Source organism: Pyxicephalus adspersus, chromosome 5 (assembly GCF_032062135.1).
Source record: "Pyxicephalus adspersus chromosome 5, UCB_Pads_2.0, whole genome shotgun sequence".
In the NCBI taxonomy this organism is placed as follows: domain Eukaryota; kingdom Metazoa; phylum Chordata; class Amphibia; order Anura; family Pyxicephalidae; genus Pyxicephalus; species Pyxicephalus adspersus.
This window is the reverse complement of record NC_092862.1, coordinates 9,048,987-9,070,478: the sequence shown is the minus strand read 5'-3', so window position 1 is coordinate 9,070,478 and position 21,492 is coordinate 9,048,987. Positions and strand designations below refer to the sequence as shown.

Here is a 21,492-nt window from a genome sequence, read left to right as displayed (position 1 = left end):
AGACCCCCTGAGATCTGAATATCACAGATGTTTCCATTTTTTTGGTTTGTTGTCATATGAACAGATCCCTACTCCTCCTCATTTGAAGGCACAGTCCCTCTTTTGGAAATAAATCTTTTTGCCTCTGCTATCTTCATGTCTGTCCCTCTTTTGTATCGTCATCTATATAAAAAAGTACAAAAATCTTTCATCCAATTTCAAAAGAGTTGCATTTATTACTTTAAAAAGAAAATGTAATGGTGGGAAAAAAAATTTATGCTCTGCAAAACCCAAAGTAAGGCAGATGTACATCTCTCTTTCTCAGCTCATAAAGTTGTGAGGTAAACAAGCGCCGAAAATGGGATTTGAGATAACTGTGCTGATAAAATAGCTCTCTCCTCTACAATCTATGAATGCTGCAGCCAGACTCATCCATCCTTCCCACCGCTCCTCTTCTGCTGCATCTCTTTGCAATTCTCTTCATTGGCTTCCATTTCACCTTGGAATCAAATTCAGCTCCTGTGCTTTGCCTTCAAATCCCAACACAGTTTTTGTCCCACTTACCTTTCTGACCCGATAGAAAAATACTCCCCCAGCTGCTCCCCCAGCTGCTCCCCCAATGACTTACTAATGACTTCTCACTCATAACCTCGTCACACGCACAGCTCCAAAACTTTTCTTGAGCTGCCCCGACTCTCTGGAATGGTCTTCCTCATCCTATTCGGCTTGCTTCTACTTTCTGCTCAATTAAAGCCCTTAAAACCCATCTTTTCAAACTCACCTACCCATATTCTCATGCTACAAAATATGTTGGCGCTATATAAATCCTGTTTGATAATAATAATTAGTGATAATAAAACAAGCTGTGAAATTCAGTGTGCAGGGGTAGGAAAAAAGATATATATCCAGTAACAAAATGTTTTCAATCAGTTTATTTAAAAGTGCAACAGTCATCTCTTAAGTGACAAATAAATACATTAGGAAAATGCAATTTGATAATAATGCTACTGTAATTACATAAAAGAACCATTATGTATCATACAACTTCTTACAATAATAAAATTATGAATATATATATATAATCTTTAAACTGGTACCATTAGTTTCGTATAAAAATATTCAGCAGAAATCTCACTTTTGAAAAATGAAATGTTATGTTACCTTTATCAGATACCTTTATTAATAATAAATGATAAGAAAATAATTTTAGAAGGAAGTTTATGGGGAAGAAGAATTAAATAAACCTTATAATAATATTGAAAAACAATGTGAGCAGTCCGATTTCCCTGTATTAGATGAACTATACCAGCATTTCTCAACCTTTTTCTTCCAGAAGAACTGAAATAAATTTCAGATCTGAAGGAACCACTGTAAAAAATTATTAATTGAGTGTCGATGGGATGAAATCGCTTGTTGCGGTGATGATTGTGAAAGAATTACCTTAATGGTGCCAAAAGCCACTCTTCTTGATTTCCAAGAAATGACTGGTCTCATCGTACTGGCAGTGCCAAATGGTATTGAACCAAAGGAACCCCGAACAATCACTTGAGGATACCTAAAGTTCCACAGAACTGGTTGAGAATGGTTTACCATTCCCAGGCTCATCACAATCAGCCAAATATTTGTTTTAGACCACCGACCTACTCTTACTTACAGAACAGGTAAGAGGCAGACTTTGTCTATCCCATCTTTTCCCTTTACATTCACCAAAAAGAAGACTAACCCTTTATATACAAAAAAACACATTACAGTAAATGAAAAACTAAAGAAGACTATAGTGGGTTTGTTGTAGGAAATCTAAAGCCCTGGGAAAGTTGTGCCCACTACACCCAATTAGATTCTACAAAAATACATTCTGATTAGGAAAAAATGCAGCGTCTATTTCCAGCTTTATAAGTGAAGCCCTATATATATATAAAGTGCTGAAAGTTTGTGTTACCCAGCGGCAAAGATACTGGAGGGGATAAAGGGAATATATTTAAAAACCTTAAAGTCCATTGTACCAAAATGAAAGTGATAGCTAATAAAACATTCCTAAAAACAGAAAAAAAGGAAAGAGAAAAGGGAAAACTAGCTGCACCGCAGTTTTCCATGAAAATATTGGGACACATGGCTTATTGAATCTCCCAATGGCTCCAACAGTGAGATATATCTCCCCCACAATTCTAACTAACAAATGGTACTTCCCCAATGTATTTATTATGATACACAATATAAAAATAATTGGGAATCCAGGTGCAGGAATATTTTCACTATTGTCTTAGGTGGAATCCATCAAAACAGAAAAATTTCACCATTGGAGCTCCCAAGTGCTGATTTTATGAACCAATGCCCAACCAAAACATACATGTCATCCCTAGATGGAACTGACTTTAGCTAAAGAGATTAGCTTATACTATACTGTTTATAATCAATGCACAAGTCTTAGAAGTACCAGTTTGTCATGTATATAATGTAAAGGAAAACTTAATAATAATATATAATGTAATGGATGAAACATGTAAGTTGCCACTAATTACTTCTGATAAGGATATTTGCCTGGCCGTATTATTAGATGAAAAGTGCATCACATAGCAGGGTCTATTTGTTATTCATTTCTACAGCCTTCCATATCTGCCTGTCCTGCCATATTTGAGCTTTTCACTTACAGTAGAGGTCAATGTTCAAAAGCTGTAGGTGTTTTTACTTAGAGACATTACAGGACTGTGAGAGATCACAGACCAGTAGCCGGGAGAAAAAAAAAATTAAAGAACGGTCAGTATCTGTACCATGCAGGATTTAAATCATACCTGCCTCAAGCACATGTATCTCACTTTAAAATGAGCCTATCAATCACATACAATATTCTATTGGGAGCGTTCCTGTAATAGAAGTGATAGTGCACCCTCTTCAGCAGCCTGTGTTCTACCTTCTCCATTTCGGCTCTGTCGGCTTCCAATTATTTAGCGTTCAACACTTTCTGGAGTGTTGGATATCTGTGTATCCCCCAGCACTCTGTGACTTCATCCTGCCTACCTTATATCACTACAGAAAGCAGAAGTGACATAGGGATTGGATGGTGCAACTACAATGTCTGGCTTTTACTATAGGGAAGCTCTAGTTGGATTTTGTATAGGACTGGCAAAGCAACCGAAAAATCCACCTGACAATAATCACTATCCCCCAGCACTACCTAAGTCCCTAAACTTTTCTATGCTGACCCTTCCACCCCTTCCCAGGTGCCCAGGAGCCTACTATCCTACTATGACCTCCTACGGTTCCTATATCTGTCCTGGTAAAATCTAGGTGGAAATGTTCCATAGACTTTGATAGGACTTGCCTGAACTGGTGCAGCAAAATTTCTGTGCAGGGTAGGTTCTATCTACCATGATGTAAACAACACTAGAAGTCACTGCAGCCACAATCAGAGAAGGTAAGTAAGCCCCTGTGAGTAAAAGGTGTACATTTCATTAAGGTAGACACCAAAAAGTGGTTAAGTACAAAATGGTTTCTGTGGGTCTAGTTAAAACGCAAATCCCAGTGCACCCCATGCACTATACCGAGTTAGAGCCCCAGCATAATATCATGCACTATAGGAGTCATTCTCCGTTAGCTACTGAAATGTTTGCAGCGCATTGCAGAATTCTAATGGCTGGCCAGAGGTCTTTGAGTTATGTAAGACATACACACAGTGCAGTATTCTCTCTAACAATCATAGATCAGACAATTAACACATTCATAAACCAGTGCAAATTTCTCACAATTCATTCATATCTTCATGTGCAATCAAGCCCAAACTTCTTTTGCTTTAGACATATATAAAGAATTGTAACATTGTCCAATGGTCCAATCTTGAAGGCCATGGTCACTGTCACTGTCAACATACATAATCTTCAGGTATCCTATAGACAAAAAAAAAATCTGTAAATATTAAATTAAAAGACATATATAATAATAGCAAGCAGCAGCTTATAATTTACAGTAGTGCTAATTTTGGTATGAACTTATATCAATGGCCAACTCCAGACAAACTCTAGAATTTCTGATAGGTTCTAAATTCTTCACCCATCACCTTCCCCATGTGTAGGGCCAGCCTTGGGTTAAATGGTGCCCCATGTGCCTGGTAACTCAACTCAAGACCAGTACTGACCAACCACCTTTGTCTGCCATGATGGGGAAGGGGTAGAGGGAGGGGAATCCAGGGGCAGATCCCAAAACATAGTAGCACTAATAGTACGGAGTGGTGTGCCCTATTCTACTGCAAAAGTCTTACACCCTAAAAGTTCTCCCTCCCCATTAGTAAACATAAATCTACCGTTTAAAATGCTATTTGTGATTAGGGAATAGGGGCTGTCATTGAATTTTTATATACCTATATAAGGTCCACATATAATATTTCCTATAGAAGGTCCACTATAAAGGAGAATTCTCTTGTCTTCCTCCAGACACATTTATATACAATCACCCACCTCTTTGATCCTGTTGATGCCACCTCTTCGTCTGGATACTGGAAATAATATATCTGGTAAATAGGAAACACAGCGTCAGACGTAAACTCAAAAAAAACATTCTGTAATGTCTAGGCGTTTTTCGTACCTTTAGCACCTACATGTGCATTAATTGCTAATTTAAACATGCTGGTGAAACAGAGGGGGGGGGGGGAGGAGTTTGCGGCACTTGGACTGGTAATGGGTACACAGTGATTATGCCACGCAAAATCCTGCAATTGGTTACATTTCTCCTAAAACAAGTCTCTCCGATCAGAAGCTAGAAGAAAATGTGCAAAAACTAATGGCAGGGCACCACCAACTTTACCTGTTCCTGACTCTCAAGCTATAGAGTCAGATAAAGATAAAGGAGATCAGTGTTTCTTATTCAGTGTTCCCCCAGAGGTTGTTGGGGGTTCCTTAAGTAGTGAAAAATGTGTGCTTCTCAGGTCAGTTTAGGTGACATTTGGTGATCTTTTTGGCAATATGTAAGGGTGACATTCTTTCCAATGCCCAGAAATGTAAGAAGAATTCTTCCCACCTATCCACCACACTAATGTACTGTGATCTGTGGATATAGTAATTACTCAGGGGTACCCTAAAGACCTGAGAGTTATTTCAAGGGTTCCCCCATGTTAGAAAAGTTGGGAAACACCAAAATAGGTCAGTCTAATAAATACCATATATACATTTTTGCACTATTACAATAATCCTTACAAATGTCCAGCTGTGATATTTTATTAGATAAGCTTGCAATAAAACATTTGTGTACTTACATGCAAGACTGAGCATCAGTAAACTTGGAAATATAGCACTGGTCCAGAATCTACAATAAAAAACATCAATAAAACATTATCACTCATTCCTTAGCCTGGGGAGTAGCACTGTTTATTTATGTTTTTTTTTTTTCAGATGACGTAACCACCCCAAATTTATCAATAATCCAACAAACAGCTAAATACACAGATGGAATTTATAGAGTTTGGCATACATGACAGTCCTGCATTGTAGGGCAGGAGACCTGATTTTTATTTGCTATAGTTAAGTAACACTTATACAGTGATCTCCCTGGCCCCTTTTAGCCGGCCGCACCACCTGGCACTTTTCAGTAACCACAGGCTGTTTTTGGGTGGTTACGAAAAAGTTAGGTCACAATACAGGGGCAGCCACCCACCTATTGCTCCTTCCCACCCAGTTAAAAAACATTTCTGGGAAGAACACTATTTATAGGTTGTGTTCATCTCTCAGTTTTTTATTCTCACCTGTGTTCACCACAGTGCATTTTGCCAACCCAATGCATTTTGCACTACCCAATAATGTAATAAAATGGGACTGCCATGCGGGTGGCTGTGTGTTGCTTTGCCCTGCAGTATAACGCTGATATGCACAATGCACTTTCTCATAGTGGGTATGAAGCCTAAAGCTGTGTACACATGTCAGATGATTCTAGTACCATATCAGTGGCTGGGCTCATCTCCGGCGCTTGCCCGACATTCATGTTCATGGATCTCTTTCTAGCAATAAAAAGTGAGCATGTGTACAGAGCCTAAGCACAAAGGAAAATCTCGCAGGTCACTTTAGAGGGTTCCAAAAATGCAAAGTGTTTCCAACTTTAAAGCATCACCTAACACTTAATATTTCCCCACCTGAACTCCTGAAGAGCCTGTTATATCCTAAAACTATAATCCACTCAAATACCTGTAAAAAAATGCATATACTTAATTTTCCTCCCTCCTCGCTGTGCTGTCTAAAACTGTTCTGTTGAAAGAAAATGCCACTTAAAATTCTTCTGGGCAACCAAAACTTTCAGGGATGTCTCTCTCCCGAGTCCCCTCTGCTGACCTGCCCTGTACTACTGTATCTCATAATGACAGTCATATGAACAACAAGGAACCAAAAATAATGAATCTATGATAACTTGTTAGGGAGTTGGAGAAACCATTTGAAAATAGGGATCCCCCAGGAGGAAGGGATCGTCTGTGACCAGTGCGATTATAGATAACATTGTTTTAAAGCAAAAAAAAAAAAAAATAATTGTGTCAAATCTGAAAATCTGAAGTGCTGTCCAGCAAATGTTATGATTCTTACCTTGCACAAAGGCATATGAGAAAAATGATACTGATGTATAACAGAGCAGTGCAGATGTTTATATCCTGCCTTGGTTTACCTGGAAGAAAACAGTTTCAACAATAAATGTTATATATATATATATATATATATATATATATATATATATATATATATATATATATAATATATATACACATATATAAAAAAATGAAAATATATCTTCTGTACAATATGACATTAATAATGTACAATATGACATTAATAAAATATATTTCTGTTTATTACTTTTTCATGTTCACCAAAGAAAATGAAAAAAAAAGTTATTAGATTGTCTTTAAAGGATACCTTTACCTTTTGCTTTTCATCCTTTGTTTTTTCAATACCTTTACCCATAAAATGTGGTACTGAGCACATCTTTGGTAAAGGATAAGGCTGCGTACATACATTCAATTTTTGTCACTGGAAATGATCTTTTGTGATCATTTCAGCCACAAAAGAGTGACAGAGGAATAAAGAAGTGCTGTACACCCAGCGCCATTCTGTTCTATGAAGATAGAAGGGGGGAGAACGAGCAAGCAGCACCCCTTTGTGCTCTTCTCTATTGACTTTGTACAGCAGTCATTTATTATCAGTCATTCATGAGTCCATCAGGACGGATCAATGAACATCGGGCGACTGCTGTACACATGTCAGATTCTCTCCAAGATTGTTTGTATTAAGCAAGAATCTTCTGACGTGTGCACTCAGAGGAGAGAAAGTGCAGAAAAAAATAAATAATAATAATTATTAATAAATAATCATAAGGTATCTCATTATGCCTGTAGTTGATCTTATTTGATCTCTACAAGTCAAGCATGTATGTGATTTTGGAATTATACACATGTAGTAGGATCTTTTATAAACTGTATTCACTTATAAACCTGATTTCTATTAGCATTAGCCTTGATCTTATTTTGATTAAATATTAAATGTGCGTTGATAACTCTTTATTTTTACCAAGTTCTTCTTTAGAAATTTCCTCTATACTTCCAATCCGACTTAAAGAAATTGTCTTCGGCTGCAATGGTATGAGGTTCTTTGTATCATCTGCCATTGTGTCACCTGTAAAATGAAATGGAAGTATTTTTATATCAATTTATTAGCTAAGAAAAAGTAAATAACTAACATCTTTTAAGCCACATCCCTCATTTATAGCAGTACAGACAGGAACCGGCTTCTTATATAAACAAATACTAAAAACCAAGAACACCCCATACCTACCTTTATTTATACATGAGTTCCCTGCTATGGAACCATATACAAAGCTTCGTTCTGAGATTTCCTCCACTTCTGCTGGACATGGAGAGCTTAATACAGGAAGCAAACTTCTGTTCTCTGAATTAGGGATCAAAGATAATGAACCTGAAAACAAAAACTTTGATTAAAACATTTTAATTTGCAAGTATATAAGCTAGTGTTTCTTTATTCTTTCATTATTTGTATTTTGTTATATTTATCTTGTTGTTTATCTATATTGTGAAAAATATATGTCATGGGGTGTTTCTTTCATGACGCCATGGGCCTGATTTATTAAATCTCTCTAAGACTTTTATCAGTGTAGTTGGGTGATCCAGCAAACCTGAAATAAAACTGGTCCAGGATTGAAAACATTTGCTAACAAATAGCAAATTACTTTTAAGCAAAAATCCATTCCTAGTTTGCTGGATCACTGATGAAAGTGTATCCTCTCCTTGGAAAGCTTTAATAAATCAGGTGTCATGTTTGAAGCCAACACTTTCTTTTTAGAATTCCCATCACTATCAATGCATTTATTAAATGTTCTTGCAAGACTGGGTGCAACATCATTCTGGGGACTCTTAGAGTCGGGGCCTTTAAAGCATATCTAAAGTGTCCTAAAAGCATATCTAAACCTGAAAACAAACATATATTGTAGCTTCCCAGCTGCAGTATGGCTTTACATGTATTTGCAAAAGTTTGTAACAACAATCTGTGTTAGGAGATGTTTATCTTTCCTGCGCCATTGCAGTATTAACCACCTGGGGGTTACACTGATGTCTAGATTTCTGTTCCAAAAGCGTTACACTGTTTTTCATGAAATTTTTTTTGCACACCCGCCGACGTCATCGCCGAGGGACACGTACACGCTACGGACAGAGAAGAAGAAGCCTTCTTCTTCTCGGAGAAGGCACCCGACGCTGGAGGACGACGCTGGGGATCTGTATTTTCATACGCTGGGGATCTGTATTTTCATACAGTGAGAAAAGTTCGGGTTTATCGATAATTGTAATTTTTTTTAACCCGAACCAAGGTCGGGTTCAGCGCTAGGGTGGTTAAACACTGTTTATTCTGTCCAGCAATACCATTTGCAGCTGCAAGGAGAACTAAGAGGTAACAGCAGCCCCTGCTTCTCTTTAGCTGTGCAGCTTGATGTATTTTATCGGCATCCCCTGCACCACTCTGAAGCTGTGCACAGCTGAAGGGGGTTTTGGAGGTCGATTAGGTCCTGACTCTATCCTGCACAGTAATTGGCTACTGGGACTTTTTAGCCTCTTAGTACCTGTTGTAGCATTAAGCTATGCTGACTTGCTGCTGGTGTGTTATTTATCTGATTTACTGTTGCTGACTTTGCTGTTTCTGACTGAGAGTTTATGCTGCCTGGACCAACTTTTTGCCTGTGACTCGGTCTCTGCTGGTGTTTTGCCCTTGTGTACCTCGTCTGGTGGACGGATTATCTGTGTATTAATATTAATATAATTATATTATGATATTATAATACAGTATTTATATAGCACCATCATATTACGCAGTGCTGTACAAAGTCCATAGTCGTGTCACTAACTGTCCCTCAAAGGAGCTCACAATCTAATACCATAGTCATATGTCATCAAGGTCAATTTAGGGGAAGCCAATTAACCTAACTGCCTAACTAACTAACTACCTAAAACCTAATGTTTTTTTCGGGGGGGAAGTGGGAGAAAAACCGGAGTACCCACGCAGACACGGGGAGAACCTGCAAACTCCATGCAGATAGTGTTCTGGCTGGGATGACCTCTGCTCTGTATTCTGGACTTGTCTCTGTTGGAATCTTGGTACTACTTATCTGTGGGCTCCTGGTCCTGTGCCCACTCTTCCCCAGACATCATCCCTTGTGCATTAAATCCTGTGGGCAACCGAGTGCTGGGAAACGCAATCAGTCTCCCAAGGCTCAGTTTAGTCTAAGGATGAATATCTTACCAGTGTCCTGGGATTGTTCAGAAATAGAATATTCTTTTGCTTTAAAATCAGATTGTTCAGACTGTAACATTTGTGGAATGCTTGTAGCAGCACGTGGTCCGATGATGCTTTCTGAAGTATGAGCAGCAATCCTCTCTGGAATGTAAGGAAAGAAATATAACTGTTGTGTAAAAAATGTTCAAACTATTGGTGTACGTTGCTGTCTAAAGCAGAAACATTGGGAAAACTACTATAAATAAATACCAGAAATTGAACTTCTTGTCTCTTAAGTGTGCTTGAAGGGATATCCACAAAGCTTGATGTCACAGAACCGAACCCCAGTATGCTGACTGGATAACAAGGGAGCAGCAGAACACTGAAGAGGTGAACTCATCCTTCTGTCAGCCGCTATTACATGTGAATGCAGCAGAGCCTGATTGGTTCTTTGTGCTTACTGGGACCAGGCTCTGCCGGAGGCTGGTTTCAACATTCAAGTAGTTACTCACTTTTTGGAGTGGTATTTATATCTGATTGGAGTTCACATTATTAACATGAATTAATGTAACAAGAGAATTAGCAATCATTTAAACTGTATCCTAAAGCAAAACCCCGATAAGATGCTGTAATAATATAAATATTGAATTTTTGTCCTGCCTGTTGCTCCCAATATGCTGGCATTGAATATGTCCGGAACCTTGGGAAAAGAAATGCTTTCCATCTCTTCACTAGAGAGATTTTCTCTTCCTTTAATGCGGTGATAAAGAATAAATGGAAGCCCGGAGCCTCCTGCAACACCTACGTCACGTATCCCAGGAGGCTTCAGGGTGCTTTTTGTGCCCATGCCCACTTTTGAGCATGCGTACAAGGTAAAAAAGTAGTGCATGTGCAATAGGATTGTTAGATTTTAGTTTACATTTACAGGAGCATATGTCATCCGATCTTGCACCTGCGTAATGCTAGATTGGGTGACTTAAGCAGAAGCAGGAAGAGGAAGGAAGAAGATGGAGGCCCCCAGCAGTTCCTCTGGGACAAAGAAAAAATCCATGATGGTGCATCACAGAATCAAGGCCAGGTGTGGAGGGATCGAGGGCTCTGTAGAAGTAAAATTAGGTGTAATTTTTTTTTTTTTTTTTAAAGACTGTTCCCCTTTAGGTGGGGCCCTAACACATGGACTCCCAGGAGTTTTTCTCACTAAATGGGTTAAAATAGAAGATAATGGGGCTACATATAATTATGGAAGTTACACTCCTGCTTTGTTCAGTTTGTTTTAAATTTGCAAAGTTTAAATCAAAAGTCCTGAAACATTTGTCCAGAATGTTACCACTTTATTTCTGAAGTTCCTGGTAAACTATCAAGAGTGATCACCTACACTGTATTCATCTAACTGGGCAGTATGAAAGGAACACGCATGGGCTTCAATTGGAGGATGTGGAAATGGCTTGAGACCTGTAGAGCTTAAACTAGGAATAGAGTTTGCGGGAAGCCAAGGGATGGCCTTGTCTGTATGACCCATTAGCTGTATGCAAAGATTTGGAAACACTAGGTTGGACCTCAGGATGGGTTCAGGTTCAGTACATGGTCAGCTTTAGGATCACACTATATGAACTAAACTTAGCTAGAAAACAGCTTGGCCCATATAGAATTGAAAAAAAACACACAAGAGTACTTGGAATCATAGTTTTTATATATAAATCAGAAATCCCACCTGTGCAGTTACTATATGTTTGGATAAAGTCAAGAGGTTCACAGTCAGCGAGTTCCTCTTCATATGGTGGTCGCCAGCCTTCTTGGTTTCCATGATTTGAGAGATCAAGGGCTCTTTGTGCATGTAGTCTGCGTCTTCTTCGAAATACTCTAAATATATATTTATAAAAATATATATATATTATATTCTCAGATCCACATTGCAGTTTATATAGAGCATAAACCTATAGAAGCCTTTCTCAATCTTTTAACATTGGGGAACCCAATAAATATTTTTTGGATCTCTAATTTCAAGGAACCCCTGCTATAATTATATTCACAACATACATGAATTAGCGTGGTGGTCAGTAGGAAGAATATCTCTTACTTTGCTGGCCATGAAAAGAAGGTTACCCTTACAGATAGCCAAAAAGGTCATTGGTGTCAGTGGTCGTTGACCTGAGAGGCCCAAATTGGTCAAAGCTCAAGGAACCTCTACCAATCTATGGAGGAACCCTGTTTGGGAAGCACTGGTCTAAACCGTTCCCTGTAGTTTGTAGGCAACATGACCATGCTTCTTCTCTACCACCATTTGTTTTTCATGTAATTTCTTTGTTCACATCTCTCAATTACTTAGTACTTAACACAATGCTATAGGACTTAAAGTGGACCTGAACTCAAAAATGTAATTATTTCTAACAATAGTTAACTTTCTGTGCCTAGGTACACCTGTGTCTTAAGCTTTATAGTTCCTTCAGATCATCTAAGGCTGGGATTCCTAAACTTTGTAAGCTGAGGACATTACAGAATACTTTAAGATACAGTGAATAAAAGAAAATACAAAGTAAAGAGTCGAGAAAGAAGTGCAGAGAAATAAGGAAAGTACAGTTAAGAACAGAGGTCCCCAACCTCCTAGTGGGCTGCGGCCGTCTGACAGGTGGGCTGCGGCTCTGGCCAGTGCACCTACCAGTTGGGTCAGGAGAAGGACCGGCGCACAGGTTGGAGATGTGGATAATGTCTCCCGAGGACATCGCAGGGTCTGTCTCTGAACACAACACCCACTCTCCCTGTGATGGGAGAGTGGGCAGCTTCTGGCATCATGACGTCACTCTGGGGAGGAAGTTTCTACCCCTTTAAAAACACACGGCTCCCCACGCATGCGCGGTCTGGAGTCCGTGCATTTAGTGGTCACGGATGTGCAAAAGGTTGGAGACCACTGGTTTAGAACACAGAAAGAGCTAGTGGGGAATAGGAGACACATGATCCAAAACTCCATCTGGGTTCCAACATATATTTTGATCTATACGCTGCCTCTGACTACTAATCTTCTCAGATCTGAAGTGAGATTTGGTGTTGTCACCACTGTGCTGCCTATTGTTCTCTTTACAGCAGGGAAAGCTGTATCTTGGGACCTGCAATGCAAAGATATCCCTGCTTCTTCTTCATTTAATCTGGGGATCAGAGCCTCTCCTGTTTCTTATCATAACCCCATTAGTTATCACAACACTAGACAACAGGAGGTCAGACCTGTTCTGATAGTATGTTGGCTATTTTCACACAAAGGGCCTGATTTATTAAAGCTCTCCAAGGCTGGAGGGGGTACACTTTCATCAGTGAACCTGGGTGATTCAGCCAACCTTGAATGGATCTGGTCCAGGATTTAAAACATTTGCTGACAAATAGCAAATACATTTAAATAAATCCATTTCAGGTTTTCTGAATCACCCAGCTTCACTGACGAAAGTGTATCCTCTCCAGCCTTGGAGAGCTTTATTAAATCACGACCAAAGACACAGAACAGACAGCACTTGCCTTACAGTGTTTTCTTTATAGGAAATGGTACATTTTGTTGGGCTGAATGATAAATTGCCTTCCTCATCGGTGTTGTAAGTATCATCTTCAAACATGTAGTAGCCATTAGAAAGTAAGCGAGGGCTGTGTCGGCACGGTGATGAATCAAGCGTAGGCTGGAAGGATTTATTTGGTGTATCCAGTCTCAGCAAATCACATGTATCTCTAAGAAAGATAATATTTGTTATGTCATCATTTTCCAATTAGCCCACCCATTGCTTTCCCATTAGCCCAACCCCTGCAGGACCTTTTGAAACAAATAATTTACAAAGAATAAAGGTAAACATAAATTACCCCTCTTAAGAAATTGTTAAAAGATTTTTAAAGGGTCATGATAATCTTTTGATCTAAAAGTAAGCTACACACCTGAATGATTAGGCCCCACTCGTATGAATATGAATTCAGTTAACTAAACAACAATTTATGCAGTATTTTTATTGCATTATTGTTTATTTATTTAAACCAAAAACATTACAGGATTTCTATATAGATCAGTTGTCAGACAAGAAGTATGGAAAAATCTTTATGGACCCCAACATCTAACAGATTTCAACTTGAGCTACGTACACACATGCAATAATTGTCGTTGGAAAGAATCTTTCACAATGCTTTCCAACAACAAACGACTGAAAGATGAATGTATGAACAACAGAGCGTCACCCCGCTGTGCTTTCTTCCCTTTACTTGCATTACGATCGTTCATCGTCCATTGATCCGCCATGACGGTCATTCGAACGACATGCAATGTACAGACAACAGATTCTTGTCAGACGAGAAGCATTACACATGTGTACGTAGCCTTAATCCCTTTGTCTCCAAAGCCATAGGAAGTTTTTGAAGTTGGGCCTCAATATATTTAGGAAGAAAAAAAGCCACATTGAAACAGAACACACTTAAATATACCACAAATGGGAAAAAACACGAATACACTAAATGAAATAAACCAAACTACTCTAAGATGTTCTTGGAATATGAATATACTGACTGATGGTATTTTATTATATTTTATTTGTAGATAATATGAAACTTTACCTAGAGTAATGGCCAAATAGAATGGAAGGAAGTCGCGCCAACTCCTTAAATAATGAGGAATCTGTTAGGAGTTTAAAATGAAGAGTTAAAAAGAGAAAACAACAGATGAATGCATCACTGTCTAGTTAAGGGTCCATAACTTGACTCCATGTGAGTTAACCCACATTTTATGTGCATTATGGTATATGTACCCTGCATTTTATTTTAAAATTGAGTGCATAAAGAGGCGGTCTACTTTTAAATGTTTTCACCCAAGAAACATGTACCAGATTTTATGCATTATTTTTTTTGGGATTCCAATGTAAAAATGTGTAAATTTTTTCTAACATTTAAAGTGTAACTAAACCCTGGGGAAACTCATCTGAAACCCCTTTTCTTTGCAGACGCCACCATTTTCTCTATTCTTCCTTTTTGCGTTCTGGTCTTTGCAAGCACACACGTGTTCATGCAGTCCTGGCACCCACAGGGAAAACCAATATGCACATATGCAGTTCTGAGAATTGGGTGGCAATCTGGCAAGAATAGGTAATAAAGAAAAGACACTGTCTGTCTCTGTCTGCAATAAGGACTTGTATAATTCAATATTTAAAATCCTATGCAGTTGAAATGATAAATATCTGCAAGGGATGTATTGCCAAATATTTTCATCTATGCGTCAATCATTTATAGGTGTGTACAAATCATGAGCAAAAGTTGATTCGCTATTTATCAATTAGGACATTCATTCCTTTGTTCATTATTGTCATTCTAGTTCACTTCTCTCACTGGCCCTGATTTATTAAAGCTCCCCAAGGATGGAGGGGATACGCTTTCATGATTGAAGCTGGGTGAAGTAATTTACTATTTTTTTTAGCAAATGTTTTCAATCCTGGACCAGATCCATTCCAGGTTTGCTGGATCACCCAGCTTCGCTGATGAAAGTGTATCCTTTCAAGCCTTGGAGAGCTTTCATAAATCAGGCCCATCAGCCTGAGGCTATTTTTATACAGTAAGCTGGCAGATGGTGATGCTTCTGGTATCCATGTTATACGTCCTCAAATGCTGGGCATACAAATAATAAATAATCGGAATCATGCAGCAAAGCGCTAGCAGTAAAACTGGCATCATTAGTATGACTCCTCTAAAAGTGTATGCAATCCCTAATTTCTATAACTGCCTCCATTTTGGTTTCATTGCTAATTCTGCTGGCCCAGCTCCTCTACCTCTCCCTTAACCTCGCTATACAAGCATTCTTTAAAAAGACAAAAAACTGTGCATTTTGCAAAAACCTTTGCCATACATACATCTTCCTTTTTTTGGCGTTGACATCATAGGAGGTTTTCTGTCCATCCTGAAAATGTTTGTGGTCCTTACCTGTAAGAATAAACATTATATTATAAGATGGAGTAATTCTGCATGCACAGCTCAGGGGCAAAAAAATAAGAATAAAGTAAATAAACAATGGTGGCACCAATTTTTGTATCCTGAATGGTCTTCTGCCTTTATTTCTCAGAGCCACCCAGTGATTTCAGCTTGAATGTTTGGTGAGAATTTATCATCTTGGCCACATATATCACTAACGTTTAAATGTTGGTTGGAGTCCCACTGGCTAAAAAAAGCAGCCCAGCAGATAAAAAGTCTCCTATGTCTGGGACATGAACCAGACAGATGAAAGGTCCTTAAGATAGAGAAGGAATCCATACAAGTGACATAAGTATCTAATACAGAGAAGAGAGAATGATAAATACCATATACGCCTAGCAACTCCTTACAGTGAGGATATCAAGAAACCAATATGGCTTCCATCAGTGGTGACTTGTGAAGTTGGAGATTTCTAGCTATCAGTTTGAAACATGTCTTTTATGATCTGATGAGTTGCTATCTCTAGTCTTGAGTCTGAACCCCATTCTACATCTCAGAGATGTCCAACCATCTCCTATTCTTAGCAGTGCTTTGAGTCTTGTAGCAACTCAAATTCACCCTAGTTCTATTCAGTTGCTTCATGTGCTTGTAAGTGGAACCATGGAGTATTGTCATGATATCATGATGTGTAACTTTCCTTCACATAAGTAAGGAATTTTTAGAAAAAAAGACGATTGACTTCTGGAACACAGTGACCTGTTTACCAACATAATAATTTATTGCTTCATGGCTCTTTGCTATTTATATTTCCAACTATAAACACCCTTAACATCCATCTGTGCTTTTCCAATGAGCTACTCATTACTTCTTATCTCGTAACCTCTTCCTACACAGAGCTCCATGACTTCTCTAGGGTAAAATATCAAATATAATCCACCAATAATGTACACACACTAGATACGATCGTTGGAAGGATGCAATAAGTGACGTGTACAGGAGAAAGTGTATAACAGAACAATCCATGATTATTGAGTGACCGACCGTACACACAATAATCCCTCGTTCGTTTCCAGCGACAATCCTCGTTCATCGTTGTCGTTGGCCAGTCGTTGTTCACTTTTTTTGTTACCAAGTGAAAAAGAAACAAATAATTTTGGGAACTTTTAGGCCAACTAATTTTACAAAGTAAAAGTATTTAAAAACCTTAAGTATCCACATTTTTTCCAAAAATTAAAAACATACAAAAGATGCAAGATCTCCTGTGTAAACACCAGAAAGTGCTTTTAAAACTTGTCACGTTTTTTGTTAACTATTATCGGACGATAGATCGCTACTTGTTCGTTTCCAACGAAAATTATTGCACATGTGTACGTATCCTTAAACAAGCCCTCAAAACCAACTTCTTTAGACCTACTTATCTTCATCTCTCTTTGTTAAACTGGAACTTTAAAAAAAATTCACTTACCTTTTCTTTCTAAGAACCCTCGATCACTCTACAGTTTGATTCTAGTAGGTCCCATGCCGTACCGGAATCTTTCTTCTTCCGGCAAGGACTGGACACAGGGGGCCACCATCTTCTTCCATCGTTTTCTTACGTAACTCGATCTTACCCAGTGCCGATGCGAGATCGGCTGATGTTTCCCCCTGATATTGTAGACAAAATTGCCAATCTCACTGTGCACAGGTGAAATCAGCACTTTTTTACATTCCAGGAAAGACCCTTCTGTACATGTATTAGATCTGGTATGTGCAGAAGAAGCAGCCTGAAACCTCCTGGAATACAGGATATATAAAGATGGAAGGACAGGAGTCCTCCCCCCAAAGTAAAATAAAAAAAAAATGTAATTATTTAAAATGGTTGGCCACCATTTATATAATGTTATAAATGTATAGGCACACTTTAATTATTACTAATTAGCCACAGCTCCATTTACTCCTTGTATACTACACTACATATCACTTAAATTGTAAGACTAGATGTTTGGTCCTATTCTCCTATGTTATAGGTTGAACATGTTATGTTTGCAGGTTCCCGAACATCTTATTTACTGTACAACGCTCGGTAGTATATGGGCGCTTTATAAATAAATGATAATAATAATTGTAATGATAATTATTAAATCGTCCAGATTGGGGCCAGCCTAAAAATTCTCATGTTTGATGGGAGCCCATCATCAAGAAGTTTTTGTCAGTAAAGAAACAGAACTTCTTACTAGTGCACTCCCCATTAACTTATACTAACTTTAACTCCCCTGCTTCTGTGCACCTCCCTGGAAAACAGAAGCCAAATCCTGTTTAAGCTCAATGGTGGTTGGTATCGACGCTCATGCAGAGCTGATGACATTACAACCTGCTTGTAGCCTGGTGATTCCTAACCACCTTTAAAAAGTCATCAGGTGAACTAACATCTAGTAAACCTAGACAAAGTATCCTAAAGTGGACCTATCATGATATATTTTGAACATTATATAAAACAGTGGCCTATGTCACGTATCACAGGAGGCTTCAGGCTGCTTCTTTTGCACATGCCTGATTTCAGGCATAAGTAGAAATGGCTTTTTCCACAATGCAAAACCAAAAAGTGCCAATCTCATGCATGTGAAGTGAGATTTGCACTTTTTTTAAGATTTCAGGAGGAAAGTCACCTAATTCATCTCACCTGCACAGCGAGAGATCAGGTGAGCTAAGGAGAAGAAGCTGCAAAAAGGCTCCAAAAGATGGAGGCACCCACTGGTTCTTTCACTCTGGAAAGAATAAAAAATCCGGGATGGCACAGGACCAACTGGAATTGTATTGCAGAGGAAGTTTTGCTGTAATTGAACCTCAGACCTCTGTTTTTTAATAACGCAAAAGAGAACTATGTAAGGCTTTTCTAGAGCTGCCCGACTCTCTGGAATGGTTTTCATTTCTGCTCATTTAAAAGAGCACTCAAAACCCATTTTTTCAAACTTGCCTACACGTCTTCTTCTTTTGAAACTGTCACTACTTCCCATCGCTACATATCTCCCATCCTATTGTGTTATACTTTCCCCAGCTCCTAGATTGTAAGCTTTTCAGGGCAGGGTCCTCCCCTCCTCCTGTGTCACTGTCTGTATTTGTCTGTCATTTGCAACCCCTATTTAATGTACAGCACTGCATAATATGTCGGCGCTATATAAACCATGTTTATTATTATTAATTTTAACAATAATATTAAAAAAATGATACTGTGGCTGCAGATTGTGATGTCAGGGGTTTCTGCAGATTCGTAAAGCCATTGAAAAGTTCATTTTCATTGACCTATATTTTTTGCATTTGTTTTTTTTTTGCCCTCTAGTCCTTGGTTTGCCCCTATCAGGGGTGTACTTTTCAGCCTGCTCTGTGAGATTTCCTTTTTAGCTTTCTCAGAAGTTTGGTTTGCTCGAGTCAGTGGTGATGGCTGGAGTAATGCTTGAGATGTAAGGAATTTCTGCTATGTACACACTTCCATAGGATAACACAGAAAGTGATTACACGCTCTCTGCCATGGCAAGAGAATAATTGTATGCATTCTAAAAGCACAATTACAACATGTGACAAAATTGCATAACATAACATTGTGATTATTGTTACAATGCATTACAAAATGTACTGAAACAGCCAAGTTACATAATCATCAGATACAAAGTTTCTCAAACTTTTTAACATAAGGGAACCCTTGAAATAACTTTCAGGTCTTCAGGAAACCCCTTCTATAATTGTTATATCCACAGCTCACAGTATATTAGTGTGGTGGTCAGTGTGAAGAATTCCTCTTACATTGCTGGCCATTGGGAAGAATGCCACCCTTACAGATAGCCAAAAACATCATTGGTGTCACTTAGACTGACCTGAGAGGTGCAAATTGCTTATTGCTCAAGGAACCCCCAGGAACCCTAGACACAGACACTAGGATATAGACACTAGGATATAGACATATAAACACAGATAGCAATGCTCAGAGATCTTGATTCCTTTCTGATTTTTATTGAAGAGGTAAATTTCCAGTGGACGGTATCGCAAAACAATTTTCCACTGCTGATTAGCATTTTGTCTGACTCTATACACCGATTTGTAGAACCAACGCTCCAAATGATCACCAATGATTGAGAATCTAAATTACTAAGCATCTGCACATACCTTTAGAGCCTTCAGATCCAACATATCAACATCTAAAACAAATTCAGCATCCTACTAATTTTAAAAAGGCTGATTGTTTTGAGTTCATTTTGGTTGTGGATAGATAGAATTTGTTGAAATATTTTGATTAAAAGTAAGTTACATAGTGTGAATGAATGAATATGTATGAGTGCATCCAATTAAAATTCCAGTTGCTTCAATCCTCAAAAAATGTTTGGTAGGGTAGAACTTTATACAAATGTGTAGATTTGAAATATAACTGATTGATTATCAATTTGGAATATTGATCAGATCAGTTGTTTGAGCACAAAATTTATAGCAAGTCTGATCACGTCTACATGGCACCCAAAGTTCTGCTAGAGAAAAGTTAACAAACCACCCACGAGAGTTAAAAAACATTACTTTTTCGGTTAGTAATCACTAACCGACCCCCAACCCCACCACCCTTACCCCCTGCATTAATATTCATTACTATTAGGAATAAACTCTATTGATATAGCGCTAACAAATTACGCAGTGCTGTACATTAAATAAGAGTTGCAAAAGATAGATACAAAAAAATTACACAGGAGGAGGAGATGTCCTGTCCAGAAGAGCTTACAATCTAAGAGCAATCATCTCAAACATAAACAGTGCTTACCAGCAAAAGGCTAATCTGTAAATCTCTGGTCAGTTGCAGGTGTTTGCTCCTGGACAACTTCTGGGAATATTTTGCATGGATGCCAAAGCTTCTGAATGCCAAGGCTGATCAAGTAAATAATTATCACCGATAACGGCACAGCAAAGTTACAAATTCAGTCCCAGATCTGGAGCAGGCTACTATAGCGTTACAGTAGATTGGAATGCTCGCTCTATGTCTGCCTATTATGCAGCTCTGGGAAGGGCAGACCAATTTTCAGCCCTTCTTGTTTCCTTTCAAAAACAGTGTGTGCAGTCAGTGGCTGTCAGGCAGAATGAGGTCACATTTCCTGTTATACTTCAGCTCTGATCAGAGGCATTCTCAGGGATAGGCATCGTCTAGATAGCAGTAACAGACATAGCTAGCCGGATTCCAAATTGTTTTGCATTTACAACGGTCATTTCATCGTCCTCTGGTAGAGATGGTCCGGCATGAGAACCACCAACAGGCCATACATATAGATATCAGGATTTGCTGGTTTGTACCAGCAAAAATAAAATAATGTTATACGGTATATTGCAGCTTCTTGGTACTTGGTGGCTGCATAAGGCCTTGTCTCCACCCTGCAGAATTAAACTTCAGAGATAAGAAAATTGCAAGCAGGCGAGTTATTTTTTGCAGAGGGCCAGGCAATGCAATAAAATAAACTTACCTGCCTGTTTGCAACTTTTAGGTACTCTCACCTTTCTGTTCTAGCTCAGGCATTATCACCTGGTCTTTTTCTGGGTTTAGAATCTCCCACTATTTTGACTGGCCAAGCATAAGTCATGTATCTTGCGCTGATGTGTATGAGAGTTCATTCATTCCCGATAGCTGGGTATGCCAGGATTGCACATTGAGTTGCGCATGCACAGAGTTCATTGCAGGGTTTAGAGAATATTTTTTGTGACATTGACTTTATAAAACTACTTGTAATCATTCTCAATAATTTTACTGCAAAATCATTATGGGTGATACCAAACCATTTCATTTAAAGCATTTAATTATTTAAAGTAAAGCAAAAGCACCACAAGTGTTTCATAAATGCATGGGTAACGCACT

The 21,492-nt window shown here is 38.5% G+C and overlaps 1 protein-coding gene across 1 annotated transcript; it reads right to left on the bottom strand.

Annotated features, from left to right (window-relative positions):
* Positions 1 to 896: 896 nt before the first annotated feature.
* TMEM71 (transmembrane protein 71) lies at positions 897 to 20,698 on the bottom strand. The gene is made up of 12 exons (XM_072410645.1): positions 20,413 to 20,698; positions 15,578 to 15,647; positions 14,295 to 14,355; positions 13,224 to 13,427; positions 11,434 to 11,582; positions 9,750 to 9,884; positions 7,776 to 7,916; positions 7,512 to 7,616; positions 6,534 to 6,612; positions 5,222 to 5,271; positions 4,428 to 4,480; positions 897 to 3,860 (listed from the first exon to the last, which is right to left on the bottom strand). Exons 2-12 carry the CDS (start codon positions 15,621 to 15,623, stop codon positions 3,852 to 3,854), a joined length of 1,032 nt encoding a protein of 343 aa, XP_072266746.1. The 5' UTR covers positions 15,624 to 15,647; positions 20,413 to 20,698; the 3' UTR covers positions 897 to 3,851.
* Positions 20,699 to 21,492: the final 794 nt, after the last annotated feature.